This window comes from Musa acuminata, chromosome BXJ1-1, assembly GCF_036884655.1.
Source record: "Musa acuminata AAA Group cultivar baxijiao chromosome BXJ1-1, Cavendish_Baxijiao_AAA, whole genome shotgun sequence".
NCBI classification, from domain to species: Eukaryota; Viridiplantae; Streptophyta; class Magnoliopsida; order Zingiberales; family Musaceae; genus Musa; species Musa acuminata.
In genome coordinates this window covers 920,573-936,628 of record NC_088327.1, presented here as the reverse complement: position 1 = coordinate 936,628, position 16,056 = coordinate 920,573, and the positions used below count along the sequence as shown (strand labels likewise).

At 37.6% G+C, this 16,056-nt stretch overlaps 2 protein-coding genes across 3 annotated transcripts; both read left to right on the top strand.

Annotated features, from left to right (window-relative positions):
• Positions 1 to 2,389: 2,389 nt before the first annotated feature.
• On the top strand, positions 2,390 to 9,412 carry LOC135678761 (probable protein phosphatase 2C 44). The gene is made up of 5 exons (XM_065191932.1): positions 2,390 to 2,633; positions 4,501 to 4,752; positions 5,058 to 5,334; positions 5,429 to 5,583; positions 8,957 to 9,412. Exons 1-5 carry the CDS (start codon positions 2,604 to 2,606, stop codon positions 9,095 to 9,097), a joined length of 855 nt encoding a protein of 284 aa, XP_065048004.1. The 5' UTR covers positions 2,390 to 2,603; the 3' UTR covers positions 9,098 to 9,412.
• Positions 9,413 to 9,834: 422 nt separating this feature from the next.
• On the top strand, positions 9,835 to 14,638 carry LOC135678679 (organic cation/carnitine transporter 7-like). Of its 2 annotated transcripts, XM_065191787.1 has the most exons (6): positions 9,835 to 10,100; positions 10,554 to 10,822; positions 12,610 to 12,847; positions 13,378 to 13,906; positions 13,992 to 14,194; positions 14,311 to 14,638. In XM_065191787.1, exons 1-6 carry the CDS (start codon positions 10,098 to 10,100, stop codon positions 14,527 to 14,529), a joined length of 1,461 nt encoding a protein of 486 aa, XP_065047859.1. In that variant the 5' UTR covers positions 9,835 to 10,097; the 3' UTR covers positions 14,530 to 14,638. The 2 variants fall into 2 exon arrangements, with proteins under 2 accessions (XP_065047859.1, XP_065047917.1); XM_065191845.1 differs by lacking the exon at positions 9,835 to 10,100 and having other exon boundaries at positions 10,680 to 10,826.
• Positions 14,639 to 16,056: the final 1,418 nt, after the last annotated feature.

The following is a 16,056-nucleotide window of genomic DNA, read 5'->3' as shown; positions in this document are numbered from 1 at the left end:
TAATTACAAAATTATGTTTAGCATATATAAACTCAAAAACTCATTTACTTATTATTCTTTGGTGATCGTTAGTCTAATGATGTTGAAATTTTGATTGATATTAATCTCCATCTTATTGAATTGTCCTTTAATTGTTAAATTACATGTGTTTAGACTTTTCTAGTTGTTTCTTTGATTGATTTGATTTATAAGATTGATGTCAAATTATTCACTTCAATCTTCTCATCATATTTTTTTAAAATAATATTATATTTTTTATTAATAAAAATATTATTATATAATATAAAAATATTATAATTAAACTGATTCACCTTATATATCGAGTTAAAAATATATATTTCAAATATTAGAGAAAAAAAAAAGAGCATTATTTGGTGATTATAAAAATGAGTGGCATTTCTCGAAAAAAAACCTTAAAAAATATCTTTTGAAACCCATATTTTGTTGTGAAAAAAATAAAAATAAATAAATAACAAGGTAATATATGATGATAGTAAGGACATTCTTAATTTTTTTTCCAATTAGACATTTATTGTGTTATTTATGAGTCTCAGAATCATGCAACATTACATTATCAATGGCTTCTGATTGTATAAGTGGATCAAAACTCTTTATAAAATATAAATAATTATTAAATTAAATAACAATTTCTTTATATACAATCAAATTATTAAGTTTCAATTTTGTTAAAATATTGAAACTTAATTATTGATTAAACGAGTCGAGCCCTAAACTTATTTATTGATTATTGATTAAGTTTCAATCTTATTCTATAAATTATATCGAATATAATAGTTTTAAATCATCCGATTCATAATGGTATGATGGGCTTTTTATATTTAAAATTTAAATTATTTGTACTAATATTTTGATTTAATATCATAAATAGTTACACATAATAATACTACATCGAGTTCAAGTGATACGAGTGTGGCCCTAATGTTCGAAAATGTAAATTCGTGTCAATCACGTAATAATAGATTATTAACTCGAGAAGTTAGTAATTGAGATACTAATCATGTGATGCTAAGATATTGACGAAATTTCTCGTGTAATTATTTTCATAGAAATTTAGAAACACTATTTCTTTGCAAAAAGAAATATAACCTTTTCTTCCCTTTTTAGATAACACAGGGCAAGTCAGAAGTCAACAAAGGGAGATAAAGTCAGAACATTAGGCAGGTTTTTCTGAATCAAGAAGCTACACCTCTAATCATGCTTGATAGATGAGAGACTTTTGAGAGTAGACAAACAAACATTAACCTAGCAAATGGCTAAACCATCTGCATTGAAATCGAAGAACTACACAAGTAAAGTAACCTCCCAAGCACTTCATTTGTAGCTGCTCATCCTCGTCGCATGCTTTTGTGTTGAAAGTGTGAATACTGTTCGACACAAGATTATACCCAGATTTATGATCCCAGGAGCTACTCGCCAAGAGCAAAGCTGTCATCATTGACTGCCTTTACTTCGAGAACTGGTTACTTCGAGTTGTATTTTCCAAAGCATTTTTCTGTGCTCAGATCGGAGAAGAGAAATGAAACAACCGAGTTGATTACTTGATTTATACCGTCTGTTGTTGGTCTTGCTCACTGATGCATCATCTTTCTCCATGAATCTGCTCGCAGGCACAGCTCTCCTCCATCAGCAGATTCATGGTCGAACAGAGAAGCAACGGAAGAACCTGCTCCACCATCCAGTAGCTACTGTAGCTACTTGCTTGGCAACACGCTTCCCGGTCGACTTGGTCATGGTCTTTGTGTTCATCCAAAAACCATTGGGATTGCATAGTTGGATTGACTTGTTGGATCATCTCGTGACTCAAATCAATGCGAATCTTCCGCAGCCTTTGAATCGGTCTAATCCTCTCTTCTGAAGTTGCTGGTTTTACGATGTCGAAATGATAACGCGTTTCGGTAGTCAAAAAGATCAACGATCCTTTCTGCCAATTAAAGGCCGTGACTTAAGCAGCAAGAAATTAAAAGGTAGAAAGAAATTATAATTACGTATACAAAAAATATATATATATATATATATATATATATATATATATATATATATACCTATTAATTAATATTTTTAATATATAGATAATACTTAATTAAGTTTGAAAAATAAATAAATATAAAAAATCATTTAATTTTAGGCACCAAAAGGATATATCTAATATGACTGGAAGACACAAATTAACATCCGTATTTCTCCATCTAAATGTAGATTTTTTATACGTATGCATACGTATATACTGTATTAACACTAATATATATTTTAATTGCATGGATAAATACGTATAACAAAGAGTGAGGAAACATCCAAACAGATGTCGCACGTAACGAAGCAGAACACGACTCGAAGTAAATGAATTCGTGAGACCGCCCACAATTTGTGTTGGTTGTCGTCGTCGTCGATCGACAGCAAAGAGGCGGCAAAGAATACGAGTCTTGTCATTGTTGTTGTTATTTAGGGTTGTTGGATTGGAAGGCTTGCCAACATCCTCCTCATCGACTGCTTCGACTGACCCGTGGATTCGCCTCGCTTCCTTCCATTGCTATATCCTCGACTCGATTCGCGGTTGTTCGTTCGCGCTCTTCGCTCCTGCCGCTATGAAGTCGGAACTCCTCAGCATCATCAGGGTCGGTGTACTTCTCTCTCTCTCTTGTCGTCTCTTGTTCGTTGAATCGTTTAGACGTGGAAGCAGCTGATTGTTTCCACTCTTCGAGGCTCGAATTTTGATAAAATAGGAAGAGATTTAGGGTTGTGGTTGGTACATGTACGAGGGGTTTTTCTCGTGAGAGGAAATGGATCGGAGGCACGCGTGATTCTGGTGATGGCTTCGTGCTTCGATTATGATGATGTAGGGTATGTTAAAAGACTCTCTTTTCGGTTGAAGCAAAGCTTTAGTAGCTCAATCGGCATGAACCTCCTCAGGTGGATTTAAAATTGTTTTGGTGTCATGTCAACAGAAGAATCAAGATGCTGTAAGCACAAGAATCGTGGTCATTCAACTCGTAATTGGATGGTTAATGGGTAACTTAGCTACAATACTTTGTATTACTGGATCAAAAGTATTTACTGTGCCAAGAGGAATTACTTGTCCTGTGAACGTTTTTTATTGCAAATTTTAATTCCTTTTGTATCCTTCTTGTTCCAAAAAGCTGGAGTTGAAGTCCAGCTTTCATCTTTCCTCTAAAAAGTATGAACAGCTGAAGTTGTTGATTCTAAGCAATCGCTAAGTTGTAGTACCATTTTGTTTTTAATCGGCCATTCTAAAATAAATTATAGTAAATTTATTTATCCACAACACCCAAAAGTTTTCTTCTTTCAGCATATCAGCGGCTGAATTTTTTGATTTTTAATCTCTTGATTTTTTTTCTAGTTTTGTTCATGCACATTCTCAAGTTTCTTCTTTGAAGGAGTTAATTTCGAGAGTCGTCGGGTTAAAAAAAATTGTGTATGGTACACTCGATCATTTTATAAAACCATCTCTTTGCTGCTTGGATGTTACTGATTTGGATATCAGTTCCTGTCATATATTTTCAAAGGTCGTGGAACAAACGCCAATTGACTATTTATCAAATGGAATTTCACCTTGAGTGGATGACAAAAGTAGTTTATTTACCAATGTATGCTGATGGAGCTTAAAAAAACATAGGTTAAACAGAGTCAAATCAAACAAATCAAGCTTTCATTGTCGATCTCAGTGTCTTTGATGATTGCATATGAAATCCCGATAAATGTATCAAAAGGGGAAATTTGGCACGAAGAACCAACTCTATCGAGTACCAATTTGTTTATAACAGCTTACAAAATTCTTTACCAGACAATCGAAGCTGTTTTTTTTTTAAGAATGCATTCACCCTATATGATGCATTTATCTCCATGCGATCTTGGTGAGAAAGTTTTCTGTAAGCCTGTTGTTGAACCATGCAGTGATGTAGTTGTGCCTTCTTAGCCAGGAAAGAAAAGAGGTACTTAGCTCTTCAGGTTGTAGGCTAGCCATTTCTTTACAAGTTAAAGGAGATAGAAGTCCTTTTATGAGCACCTCGACGTTAGCTTGTTTTTTGAACTTGAATTTATCTGTATCTAGCAAACAAAAATGTGTATGGCATCAGAGATTCTAAAGTGTTATTGACAACTGATGTAAAACTGATTTTGATAGCATCAAGTTCTAGCCATGAAATCTTAGATCCAATGCTGGTTGCATGGCTTCAAATGCTTGTGCAGGTGTTTCTTTATCATCCCTTTTTCTCAGCATTGTTATTGCAGACTTACTAGCCGTTCAAAATGACTTGTGAAATATTTTTTTAACATTATTCAGCTGAATTGGTTTCTTCTCTGTTCTGCATGTCTATACCATTATCCCTTTGAAAAGCATGAAAAAAAAGGTTGTCATTGGGAGTACTATTTAATTTTTGTTTCAAGCTTTCAATCGAATGTTTACTTGAATAAGGTTTACTAATGCTTGTCTTGCCCATGTTTTTCATATCTTATCTGCTGAAGACTGCGGCATGTCTTGATACGTCATCTGCGGATGCTGGGAAAGGGCGGAGTAAGTTGTCAAGTAATCAAGTATCACATGGATTCCACTTGGTGGAAGGGAAAACAGGCCATGACATGGAAGACTACCATGTGGCTGAATATAGAAATGAAAACAATCACGAGCTTGGTCTGTTTGCTATTTTTGATGGTCATATGGGGGAAAGTGTACCAAGTTACCTGAAAGCCAATCTTTTCAACAATATACTAAAAGAGGTACCTTTTCACTGTCTGTGTTTCTCTAAACCTTAGTTTTATCTACCAGTAGGTACACAGCATATTGGTGCAATTTATAATCTGAGATATAACAGATGTACATGAAGCCCACTCAAGTAGCAATTGCAGATGACCCCCTTATACATAGTACATTTAAATCAACCAAGTTTTCTTTTATTTGCAGTGTGTCTATTTCCATTTAGATATATACCTTTTGTTTTTATATCTGAAATTGAGTATTCCTTCTTGGTTTCATGTCAAATTCTTCAAAATTATGTTAATGATTTCATTCATTGCTACTGTAGCCTTTGTTCTGGAGAGATCCTCAGTCAGCAATGAAAAATGCTTACTCCTCCACGAATAAATATATTCTTGAAAATTCAAAGCAGCTGGGGCATGGAGGTTCAACAGCAGTTACAGCAATTGTGATTGATGGCAAAGACTTGTGGATAGCAAACGTAGGTGACTCCAGAGCTGTTGTGTGTGAAAGAGGTACAGCAAATCAACTAACCATTGACCACGAGCCCCATGCTGAGCGAAGTAGGATTGAGAAACAAGGCGGTTTTGTAACGACTTTTCCTGGTATGTGCTCCTTTTATGATCTAATCATCATTTGACAGGATTGACTTACTTCTAGCACCAGACTATTGGGTGGTCTGAAGCTTGTTGTGATCAGGTGACGTTCCCCGTGTTAATGGCCAACTTGCGGTTGCAAGGGCTTTTGGTGATAAAAGCCTCAGGGCACATTTAAGTTCAGAACCTGATGTAAGACACGTCCCAATAGATTCGACAATCAAGTTTGTTATACTTGCAAGTGATGGATTGTGGAAGGTTAGTGATCTGAATCCTTTTAATTGCTGCCATTTTAATATCAAATGTTTTATTTAGAAATATTATTCTCTGGCTTTTTATACTTTACTAAAGATATATGAACAAAAATAAACAGTACAGGCAGTATAGAAGAAAGTCTCCTTGCAAGTTTTTTTTTTTTTTGGTTTGAACAAAATACTTCATTGTATTACTGATAGAAACCAGTATCCCAAAACAACCTGTGATTAAACTCAGAACCCCAAGAAAAATCCCTTTCTTGGGTTCTGCCAAAATATGCAACGTTATGCGTAACAACATTCACATTTCTGCTAATGTGGCAAAAATTAACTTGACAAAATTCCAATGCAGCCCTCGAAATATCTTTGAGGATGGACTGTAAGGGCCAGGGTGGTTGGGTAACTCTGTTGATGAACTCCTTCGTGTTCGACTGAATGAGCACCTTCAGCCAGCCAGCCTTCCTGCATTGCCCTGTGCAGTGCAACCAGTATCACATCGAATAGTGATCATAAGCTATCCTGCTAAGATGAATCACATCAGTGTCTAAAAACATCAAACCAATAGTCATTGACAAAGACCCGGTCCAATATAGCGGAGATACGAGGTGGGCCAAACATATTGTTACACCAGGTAAATCTAGGTCCTTGAAAACCCAATTCTAATATACCAATGTTGGAAATAAAATTTCTAATATCCATCACAGAAGGGAGTAAGCGAATGGTTTTCCACCAACCTTATCCTTCGGATCAGTGATCACATTCATATCACCACAAATAATCCACAGTCTATTATCAAATTCACAGGAACCAAGTAAATTCCACAAATTCCTACGCTGTAAGATGGAAGTACTTGTATAAATTATTGTAAGTATCCAAGAGCACTGACCTGAGTCGCTGAATACCACACTAATGAATTGCCTGTGTTTCCTCACCATCGTTGCTTGCAACCGCTCCTCGTCCCATCCCACCAGAATAGCTCTTGATCACCCCTCTACCTCAACAAAATCTCCCCTCCATCTTCAACTAACCTTCTTCAAGAACCGCAAGCTCTTTTCCTCGCTGATATGCGTCTCTAACAAAGCAAAAATAGCAAGACTATATTCTTTTATAAGAAATTTGAGGTGAGCCAAGCAATCCCTCTTGGCTACACCCTTGCAATCCCATGATAAAACATTCATGAATCTATATTTAAATTTTTGGTTTCCTAAGTGTCAAGCTTAGGCCCCATGGATTCTGTGGCTTTAGGTTTCAAGCCTCTTTTTCTTTGACTGATGTTTGAGCGAAATTAAAATGGGGTTTATACTTCACCGAGGGGGTTTTTTTTGGGCCTTCTTCCTTGGCTGCATACTACTCTTGACCATTTGGGATTGTCTTCTTCCAGAACAAACCCGACCTCTGTCTCCTTAGCTTCATCTATGGCTTAACGGAAGACTTCTAGGCATATGCTTGAATCCGGATTCCACCATCTTCTCCTTTGTCTTTGAGGCTTGGAATTGGAAATTGTCGACGTTAGGGTTTCCTTCCCCCATAATTAAGTCGGGGTGTGCAAGGGTAGAGAACAGATTAGAGAGTATCACGTCATCCCCTTGAACAACTTCCTTCCCCTTTTCCTTAGGTCTGATAATGTTAACATTATCTCTACGTCTTTGTGTGGAACCGCCTTTCCCAATATGCTGTTGCATCCGATTGCGGCCACTAAATGCTTGTTACGGGTTAGGTACAGGGGCAGAGAGTCCCAACCCATCTCTATCCTTTCCTGTCACAATTACCTCCTCTACCGGATGGATTGTTGAATCAGTCCTAGTTTCTGATCTCTTGTCATTTGTGTTACCTCAAAAATCCCTTTACTTGAGCCCCGCTTGTTCAAGCCATTCCAATGAGGTTTGGTGCCACCTTGCCCCGAGTCACCCTCTGCGGTGTGATCTAGCCCACTAACAATCCGATTTGGCTTAGCCACCCTGCGCCTTGTCTTACGCTGGACCAAAACCCAAGGTCCATACAGTTGGTCATCTTCAACCTCCCGCCCAGCTTTCAAAACCCTAACATCTTCCTTTTGCATTGGTATCACTTTAGCCCCTATTTGCTATATGCCCCACTCTTCCGCATGCAAAGCACAAGTTAGGTATATTTTCATACGCAATCGTTTTAAAAGACTTGGTAAAACCAATCTTTATCCACACTCCCTATGGAAGTGGCTTGGACACATTCATAAGAACATGGATGTTTGCATATTTGGCTCGGGTTCCCGACAAAGTGATATTATCAAGTTTCAGTGGTCTGCCCACCAGTTCAACTAACTTGTAGAGGATACTTGGGCGTAGGAGCTCCACCAAAATGCCCGATAGTTGTAGCCAAATAGGAGCCTCCACCATAGTCTTGCACAATAGCCTGAAATTTTCCCTCCAAGGGGTCAGCATTAGAGCTTGTTCGCGCACAAACCAAGGACCCTTTGTTAACACCCTCGCCATTTCCTCCTCATCGAAGAATTTGAAGCAAAAGAATTCAGCCGGCAAATCTAGAGAGATTTTCCATATCTTCAGAAGAACACATCGTAAGTATTCGAGGGATGGGTGTTTCCCCAGGAATTTGCCATACAAACAGTTCTTCCATTCTTGCTTAATGCCCATCATCTCTTGAGGATCGAGTTCCAGGGTAAGCTATGAGCCATCCTGCATTCTTTAGATTTTCCCCTCCCATTTGTCATAGGCTTTCCAGAACCCTATGCCTTGGCTTTTCTAAACAAGCTCGCCCATGACGGTGGTTGGGATACCTACACAGGTCGGCTTCCTTCCTGTTCATTCGTAGCAGCGTCCTCTCTTTCTGTAGACGATGCCATCTTCGACTGAACGATTTGTCTCTCTCCAGGAGGAGTATCCATTGGAAAAAAGCAAAAAACTATTAGGATCCCTTGCGGAGTGGCGATAGAGGTACCGACGGAAGAAGGGGCCATCGCCCCTTCAACGCCTTCGCAATCACCCCACAGAACCTTCACAATCACCTCACATCTGAGAGAGGAGTTGGAGAACACCTAACATAGTCATTTTCTCTCATTATCACCAAGTTTCTCTCTCTTCGTCTTTGTTCGTTCCTTAAAGATAAGTCTCATTGCTAGCTGATACATGAAATCTTTTGATGGAGAAATCCGTATCTGTAGTTTTTTCATTTTTATGAAAGTTTTCTACCCCTGCAAGGTTTATGTCCAAATATTGCTATCGAGCCATTTCTCCTGAAATAATGTCGGTGTCTGTGCATCTGGAGTGTTCCTAGTTATCATCTTCTGTATTTCATCTCTCATGATGTTGCAACCTGCAGAAACCATTAGCTGAATTTGGGAAACGTCTGGTAAATTTCACATTGTTTTCCTTTTCTGTCTCCAGGTGATGAAGAATAAGGAAGCTGTTGATCTCATAAAATCTATAAAGGATCCCCAGGCTGCAGCAAAGCGTTTGACAACGGAGGCATTGGCAAGGAAGAGCAAAGATGATATTTCATGCATTGTGATTCGTTTCAGATGCTGAAGCCTACAGCACAATCTTTGTGGAAATATAATTTAGTTGGGATTGGTTTTGGCCAGAAACCCGCACGCTTGCATGAAATACATAGATTGTTAGGGTTAGGGTTTCAATCTGTCGCCTTTGTGTATATATTAGATTTCTTTTTCATACAATACATAGATTGTATTTGTCATCATAGTTAGAGTTCCTTTTCGTTTTTCCTTTTGCATGTGGATAGATTGTAATAATCATAATAGTATTGCAATGGATTTTGAAGGAAGCTGGACTTGCTCGATCTATCTATATTAGAAACAGCAGATGTGCTGCTGTTGTTTGACTTGTGTTGGTCTCTTTACCAGTTGGCTCAATTTATCTAAACCTTGCAGCCTCCCAGACAAGTACTGCAGCTTTCTTTGACCCCAAATATGGCGACCAAACCACGGCATTCCGTGGACATGGTCGAGTGGTTTATTTCAACAGATTGTCTCAAAACATTGCAGGATTTAGTATTACTTTCGACATGAGAGGATTAATGTGGTTATACAGACTATAGAGTATGATTTAAGTTGATTTAGGCTTTGGATTCGAGTATACTAATAATTATTATTATTTATAAGCTCGATTAAGTTATTTGGTGGTAAATAATGTATTTAATTAGAGGTTGGTGTAGAAAAAAAAGAACCCTAGAATTTGGGCTCGATTTAGGCCCGAATGAGTCAAACACGGACCCCACAAACACGGGCGCGATGCGTACTCTATCCCTTGCGGTTTGACTTTGCCGACAAAGATAAGACGTCGGAGGAGGCCGAACAAACAAACGCACACCCTCCCTGATTTGACCTGTTGTTGCCTCTCTCATCCTCATCACCCTCGGCGCTCTTTGGATGTCCCCTTCGATGATTTCTTCCCCTCTCTAACAGATAGATTTACTCCGGACCATCTCCTGACAAGTAACGCGGATAGACAGGAAGAGAAAGCAGGATCCAGTCGCCGGCTTGGTTCGATCCGTCTTCCCCGAGAACCAATGGTCCGTCTCCAAGATCTCGTCTTGTTCTTAGTTTTCCTAGCGCTCTTGTTTGTGCAAACTCCAGTATTCATGATTTCTTTGATTCGTTGTTGTCGTAACTCCTAATGCTCAGCCATGTAACAATGCGAAGATACTATCTGGTTTCTGAAGAAAACAGGAATTCGGCAGTATTCATGAGATCGGAAGCAAGAAAAAATATTATAAGCAAGACACGGATGAGTCGTCGTGGTTTTCCTCATCGTAATAATTAGAACATATGGAGCCTTCTAATGACAGGATCCGTTCATAATCAATCATTCGTGATTTGGATCTTTGAACAAGCAGTTTGCCCTTTTGTCATAATATTGACATGTCAGAGCAAAATATTGCCTTTTTTTTTGTCAATTGTGTTGATAAATGCGTCAATAATGATCAACAAATGTTATCCGTCCCACACCTGGTTCGATTTTGCAGATTGAAGATGGAGTATTATCGTTTACTGTGGATGAGGCACTCTTGTCCATTGAATTTGGGAAATTCCAGACCTTTGTGCTTTGCTATGCCGGAATGGGCTGGATCTCGGAAGCAATGGAGATGATGCTCCTTTCATTTGTGGGACCAGCTGTTCAGTTGGAATGGGAGCTTTCATCTCAGCAGGAGAGCTTGATTACCAGTGTAGTTTTCGTAGGCATGCTCCTGGGTGCTTACTCTTGGGGCATAGTTTCAGACATCTATGGCAGGAGGCAGGTCCTTTTTTTGACCTTTCATTATCTTGTCTAGTGTTATACACAACATATCTATGCCTCTGCCTCAAGTTTCTGCTTCTTTGTTTTTTCTTTTTTCCTTTTCCTCTAAAATAAACAGAATGTTATTGTCTTTTGTCTGTGACCAAGCTGACTACTATGACAAGATTTAATCGAGACAGTCATCAGTGGTCCTCGGATCATACAATGTGCATGAGCTAATCCTTTTTTTTCTCTGTTGATTAAAATGAACCTAAAGCCTCAAGTATAGATTCATACTCCAGTTTTGTTATCCAAATTGTCTCCACTTCTCATGGATGCTACTTCTAAAAAAGAGCCATGTGGAAGCATGCTCTTTTTGTTGGTGAAGGTAAACTTAATACTTCTTGTCTTTTAGGTACTGAAACAGTGATTTTTGATGGAAGCCTGGTACATAAACCTTAATTTTCCTACAGTAACCAATGTGCTTAATTTACCACTCTTCTATCACTCTTTAATATTTTTCTCTAACTTGACATCCATGTTAAATATATAGTTTAGTCGCTTTTTGCCTGACTCATTTGTAGAGCCATTTTAGAGGTAGGGGTCGGTACTGAACTCTTTGTCGGTTGCCAGAATACCTGAGAATTTGATATTTCTCACCAAATGCTACAATTTTGTTAAGCACCAACTTATCAATCTTGTTTCTCCGTTGCTGGAACGAACAATGATTTAGCAACAGTATTTACATGAATAAGTATATTATGTGGAAAACATTAGGGGCGAGATTGTAGTAAAGATTTTGAAGTATAGCCATGCCCAAGAACTATCCATAACTAGTTTATGGTACTCCGCATATGGCACTTTCACTCTTTTAACTTTTTACTTCTTTTTTCCCCAGTGAGAAAATAGTTCCTTACTGTTGGTAATTCCATTGAACTTTGTGATTCTTCGTAATAATTAGCTTTTGTACTATATATCCACATGTGGCAGCAAATTGAAACAATCCTTTTCTACAACTATAGTACTTGGAAGTTATCCAGAATTTCAGATGGAATAATTAATTATCTCACATGAATGTGCTTCTTCTGAATTTAGTATGCATCCATTTATTGCATATTGGAAGCTGACCTTTTTTTTTTTTTTCTGTGGTCATTACTCATTAAATGTCCAATTGTGATTATTTCCAACATTTCATGTTGTCACTTTGTAGGTGCATACTTTAATCTGATTATGCCTCAGACACGTAATTCATACCGAGGAAAATAGTTGACGGAAGTTTGAAGGTTTTAGGAAAATGGAATTTCCGAATAACTATTAAAATTCTTCTCTAGCAAGACAACCATAACTGCCTTAGCAACATTGAAACCGACACTTGAGATGTTCACTTATATTGAATTGTGCCAAATTTTATTTAAAAACAAATCAAATAAAATATCATTGTTTTATCATGGAATATTGATTTTCTACCTTCTTTGTATAAATTATTTCAAAGACTACACTTTTTCTTTGGGTTTCAGGCAGTAACTCTTCTGCTTGATTTGCTTTCACATCACAGTAGATGTTGTTTTGACAAATTATTGACGAGATGGGAACTAAGTTGGCATATAGAAATTGGAAAGGCATGCTATTCAGATACGTCCAGAGCAATCCTATCAACATCATTCGATATAAAAGTTGATTTATGTCCTATTGCTTTATTGTGGAAAGAATTGGACACTGCTTGCAGTAAATATATGCTCTATCAGTTTTAGTGGATTGGAATTTGAATATCCTTTTGCATGCCTCATACATTTTGTTCATTTCAGGATGGGTTTCCTTTTTACGGCCCTAATAACAAGTGTAGCTGGTTTTCTCAGTTCTTTTGCTCCCAATTATTGGTCTCTAATTTTTCTACGGTTTATCGTTGGTATTGGCTTGGGAGGTGGGCCTGTGCTTGCTTCTTGGTTTCTGGAGTTCATTCCTTCTCCACACAGAGGTAAATGGATGGTTATCTTTTCGGCCTTTTGGACCATCGGCACAATTTTTGAGGCTTCGCTTGCATGGGTAGGGCCAAAATCCAAAATTATTCTGTATTTTCTCGAGTATATGCATTAGTTTAGATACTCATCAAATCGACTTACTAAATTCGCATCTTGAACTGAGTTTTTCTTCATTTTTCTATTCAAGGATGAGAATATTGCCACCTTCTTTTAACTGTATTTTAAAAGAGTTGCTGGAAAAAATGATAATTCTTTGGGCTTATACGGCTTTTCAGAGAATTGATTGATTTTGATTGTCAATCTCCTTTTTTTCCCTAGGTGATTTTTTGAAATGTCCACAACTTCTTAAACACAATAAAAGTGAAGAAGTACCATACTTCTGCTCAAAATCATGCAACATGGTTTTCCCAGCAATGTAACATAGTGCATTTACTTTTTGGGTACTTAGACATATGAAGATATAGGACTTGCAAACAATCAATATGGTGCGAAGGTGAACATGATCAGATATTAATTTTTTCTTATTGCTGTAGAGTATATTGCTATTTCGAGTTAGAAGGGTCATATTATTTTTGTTAACACATGTATTTGCAGGCTATTATGCCCAGATTCGGCTGGAGATGGTTGCTAGCTTCCTCATCCTTGCCATCATTTCTGTTGCTCCTATTTTATGCTGCTACACCTGAGTCACCAAGATATCTCTGCATGAGAGGCCGAATAACTGATGCTATGCAGATTTTAGAACAGATGGCCAGAGCAAACCATAAGGCACTGCCTTCTGGCATACTTGTTTCGGAAAGCCAACTTGAGCTCGATGAGAAATCCGATCATTCTGAAGCTGCACATTTAGTTGGAAACGGGTGGATCAAGAGCTCTGACGAGGATATGAATATGAAAGCAAGCTGCGTTAGTACTCTAAGAAGGCTTCTATCACCAAAATTAATCAGATCAACTCTTCTTCTATGGATGGTGTTCTTTGGTAATGCATTTTCCTATTATGGCATTGTGCTGCTGACATCTGAATTAAGTAACGGAAAGAGGGCATGCACAGTAAAAAGTTCACAACCAAGTCAATCGAATGATGACAGCCTCTATAAAGATGTGTTTGTCACTAGCTTTGCAGGTATTGTTTATACTTGTGCCTGTCTACAGTGTCAATTATCTGAAGTTATACTCTTCGTCACAGGATTTGTTTTTCTTTTGTCCAGAGGTTCCTGGGCTCATTATATCAGCCGCAATCGTGGATAGGATTGGTCGCAAGCTCTCTATGTCATCTATGCTTTTCATAAGCTGTGTGTTCTTAATTCCACTGGTATTTCCTCGGACAGGAGAAGTAACAACAGGCCTTCTATTTTGTGCACGGATTAGTATCTCAGCAAGTTTCACAATTATCTACATCTATGCTCCAGAGGTTAGTGCGATCGAATGGGTTCTGCCACAGAATCATGTAGACTTATTCATCAAACAGAAACATAATCTAAAACCTCCCTGATCCAACTGATGATCATGTGTACTCTTTGTTACTAGATATATCCAACCTCGGTCAGGGCCTCTGGCATCGGCATCGCTAGTTCGGTGGGAAGAATAGGCGGGATAACTTGCCCGCTCGTGGCCGTTGGCCTGGTGCATGGCTGCCATCAATCTGCAGCGGTTCTTCTATTTGAACTTGTAATTTTCCTTTCAGGAATTGCGGTGTGTTTATTTCCTCTCGAAACCAGCGGCCGCGACCTGACTGATTCTGTATAGGATTAGGAAGAGAAATGAATGTTCATCACATTGATTCTTAGATGACAATATCATACGTATTATATGACAATTTCATAGTACGATTTGTGAATCAGTAACTGATTCTTTACCTGATTGGGAGAATGTTTGTCCATCCTCATCATGCATGTTCATTACAACAACAATATACTTGGAACCACAAGCTGTTGATTTGGAGAATGCTATCCATCTTTATTATTGTAGCACATACACTAAAATGAATTGTATGGTTATTTCATGCTCATGGAGTCGATGCTTTGCACCACAAGCTGTTCCTCGGGTAATCTTTAAGAAAACCTCCCATCTGATCTCATGCAAGGAAACAAAAATTATGTAGAAGTAAATTTTAGAAGTACAGACAGAATTTATATTTGCTCGAATGTGAAGTTTATAAGATAATATGATTGGAAACCCCAAAAGAAACTGCACCCGACATATTTAATAATTTTCGTGTCTTTATTCGATTATTTGGTAAAAAAATATTATCCCATATTCGTTTATTTGATAAGCATTCATGTCTCTATGAATAAAGACCATTTTTTTATCCCATATTTAATAATGTTCATCTCTTTATTTGATTATTTGGTAAAAATATATATATTTTTAATCAAAAAACATATTTGAATAATGATACAAAACCCTAAATAGGCTTAAACTCGACCCTAAATACATGCTTAGGCTTGGCATGATCTCAATTAGCAGGATATTTCTCGACACTCACAAATTGATCAACCAAATGTTGAAAGATAACTTACATTTCAAAAGCAGATAAAAGTATTGAAAAATAAGAGTACTAACATTATTACTAAGTTAGGACGATACTACCACCTAATGTCAGAAACATGGTATCATTGCTTGGCCTAGGTGATGTTACCACCAAATTCAACTATTTTTAATCCACATGCAACCCAACTTAATCGTGAACTAAGATAATTCAATTTTAGTATAAATGCAACCTAATTTGACTTTGATCGAGACTTCAACGTAATTGTTAGTCGCATCTCCTACGTAATATTGTAGGAGGATCTCTCAACTCAGGAAAGATGTACTATCGACGAGGGTAACTGACGAGCTCAAACACTCGTAGATGATCTCCTTTATGTCGGACGTGACGTATTTCAGATAATCGAGTTAAGCTTGGAAAAATTCTAACATTGGCAGATTAGCATTAGAATGAGAAATCCAAACAAATTTATTGCGATATAATCAAAATCAAGATGTCACCGAGAACAAGCCACTACGGATTCTATGAAATATTCCTCCTTACCTCATATGCCTTCGACACTAACTGCTTACCTCATATGCCTATTCAATTGATGATCGATGTAATATCTCATTAGTCCCACATCGGAAATGGGGAATATGTGCGATTAGTTTATAAGGGCCTGATGAGTGTACTACATAACCTCCCGCTTAAACATTTTGGTCCGTTGTGTGATTAGCTTATAAGGGCCTGATGAGTGTACTACGTAATCTCCCGCTTAAGCATTTTTGGACCAAAATGGAGTT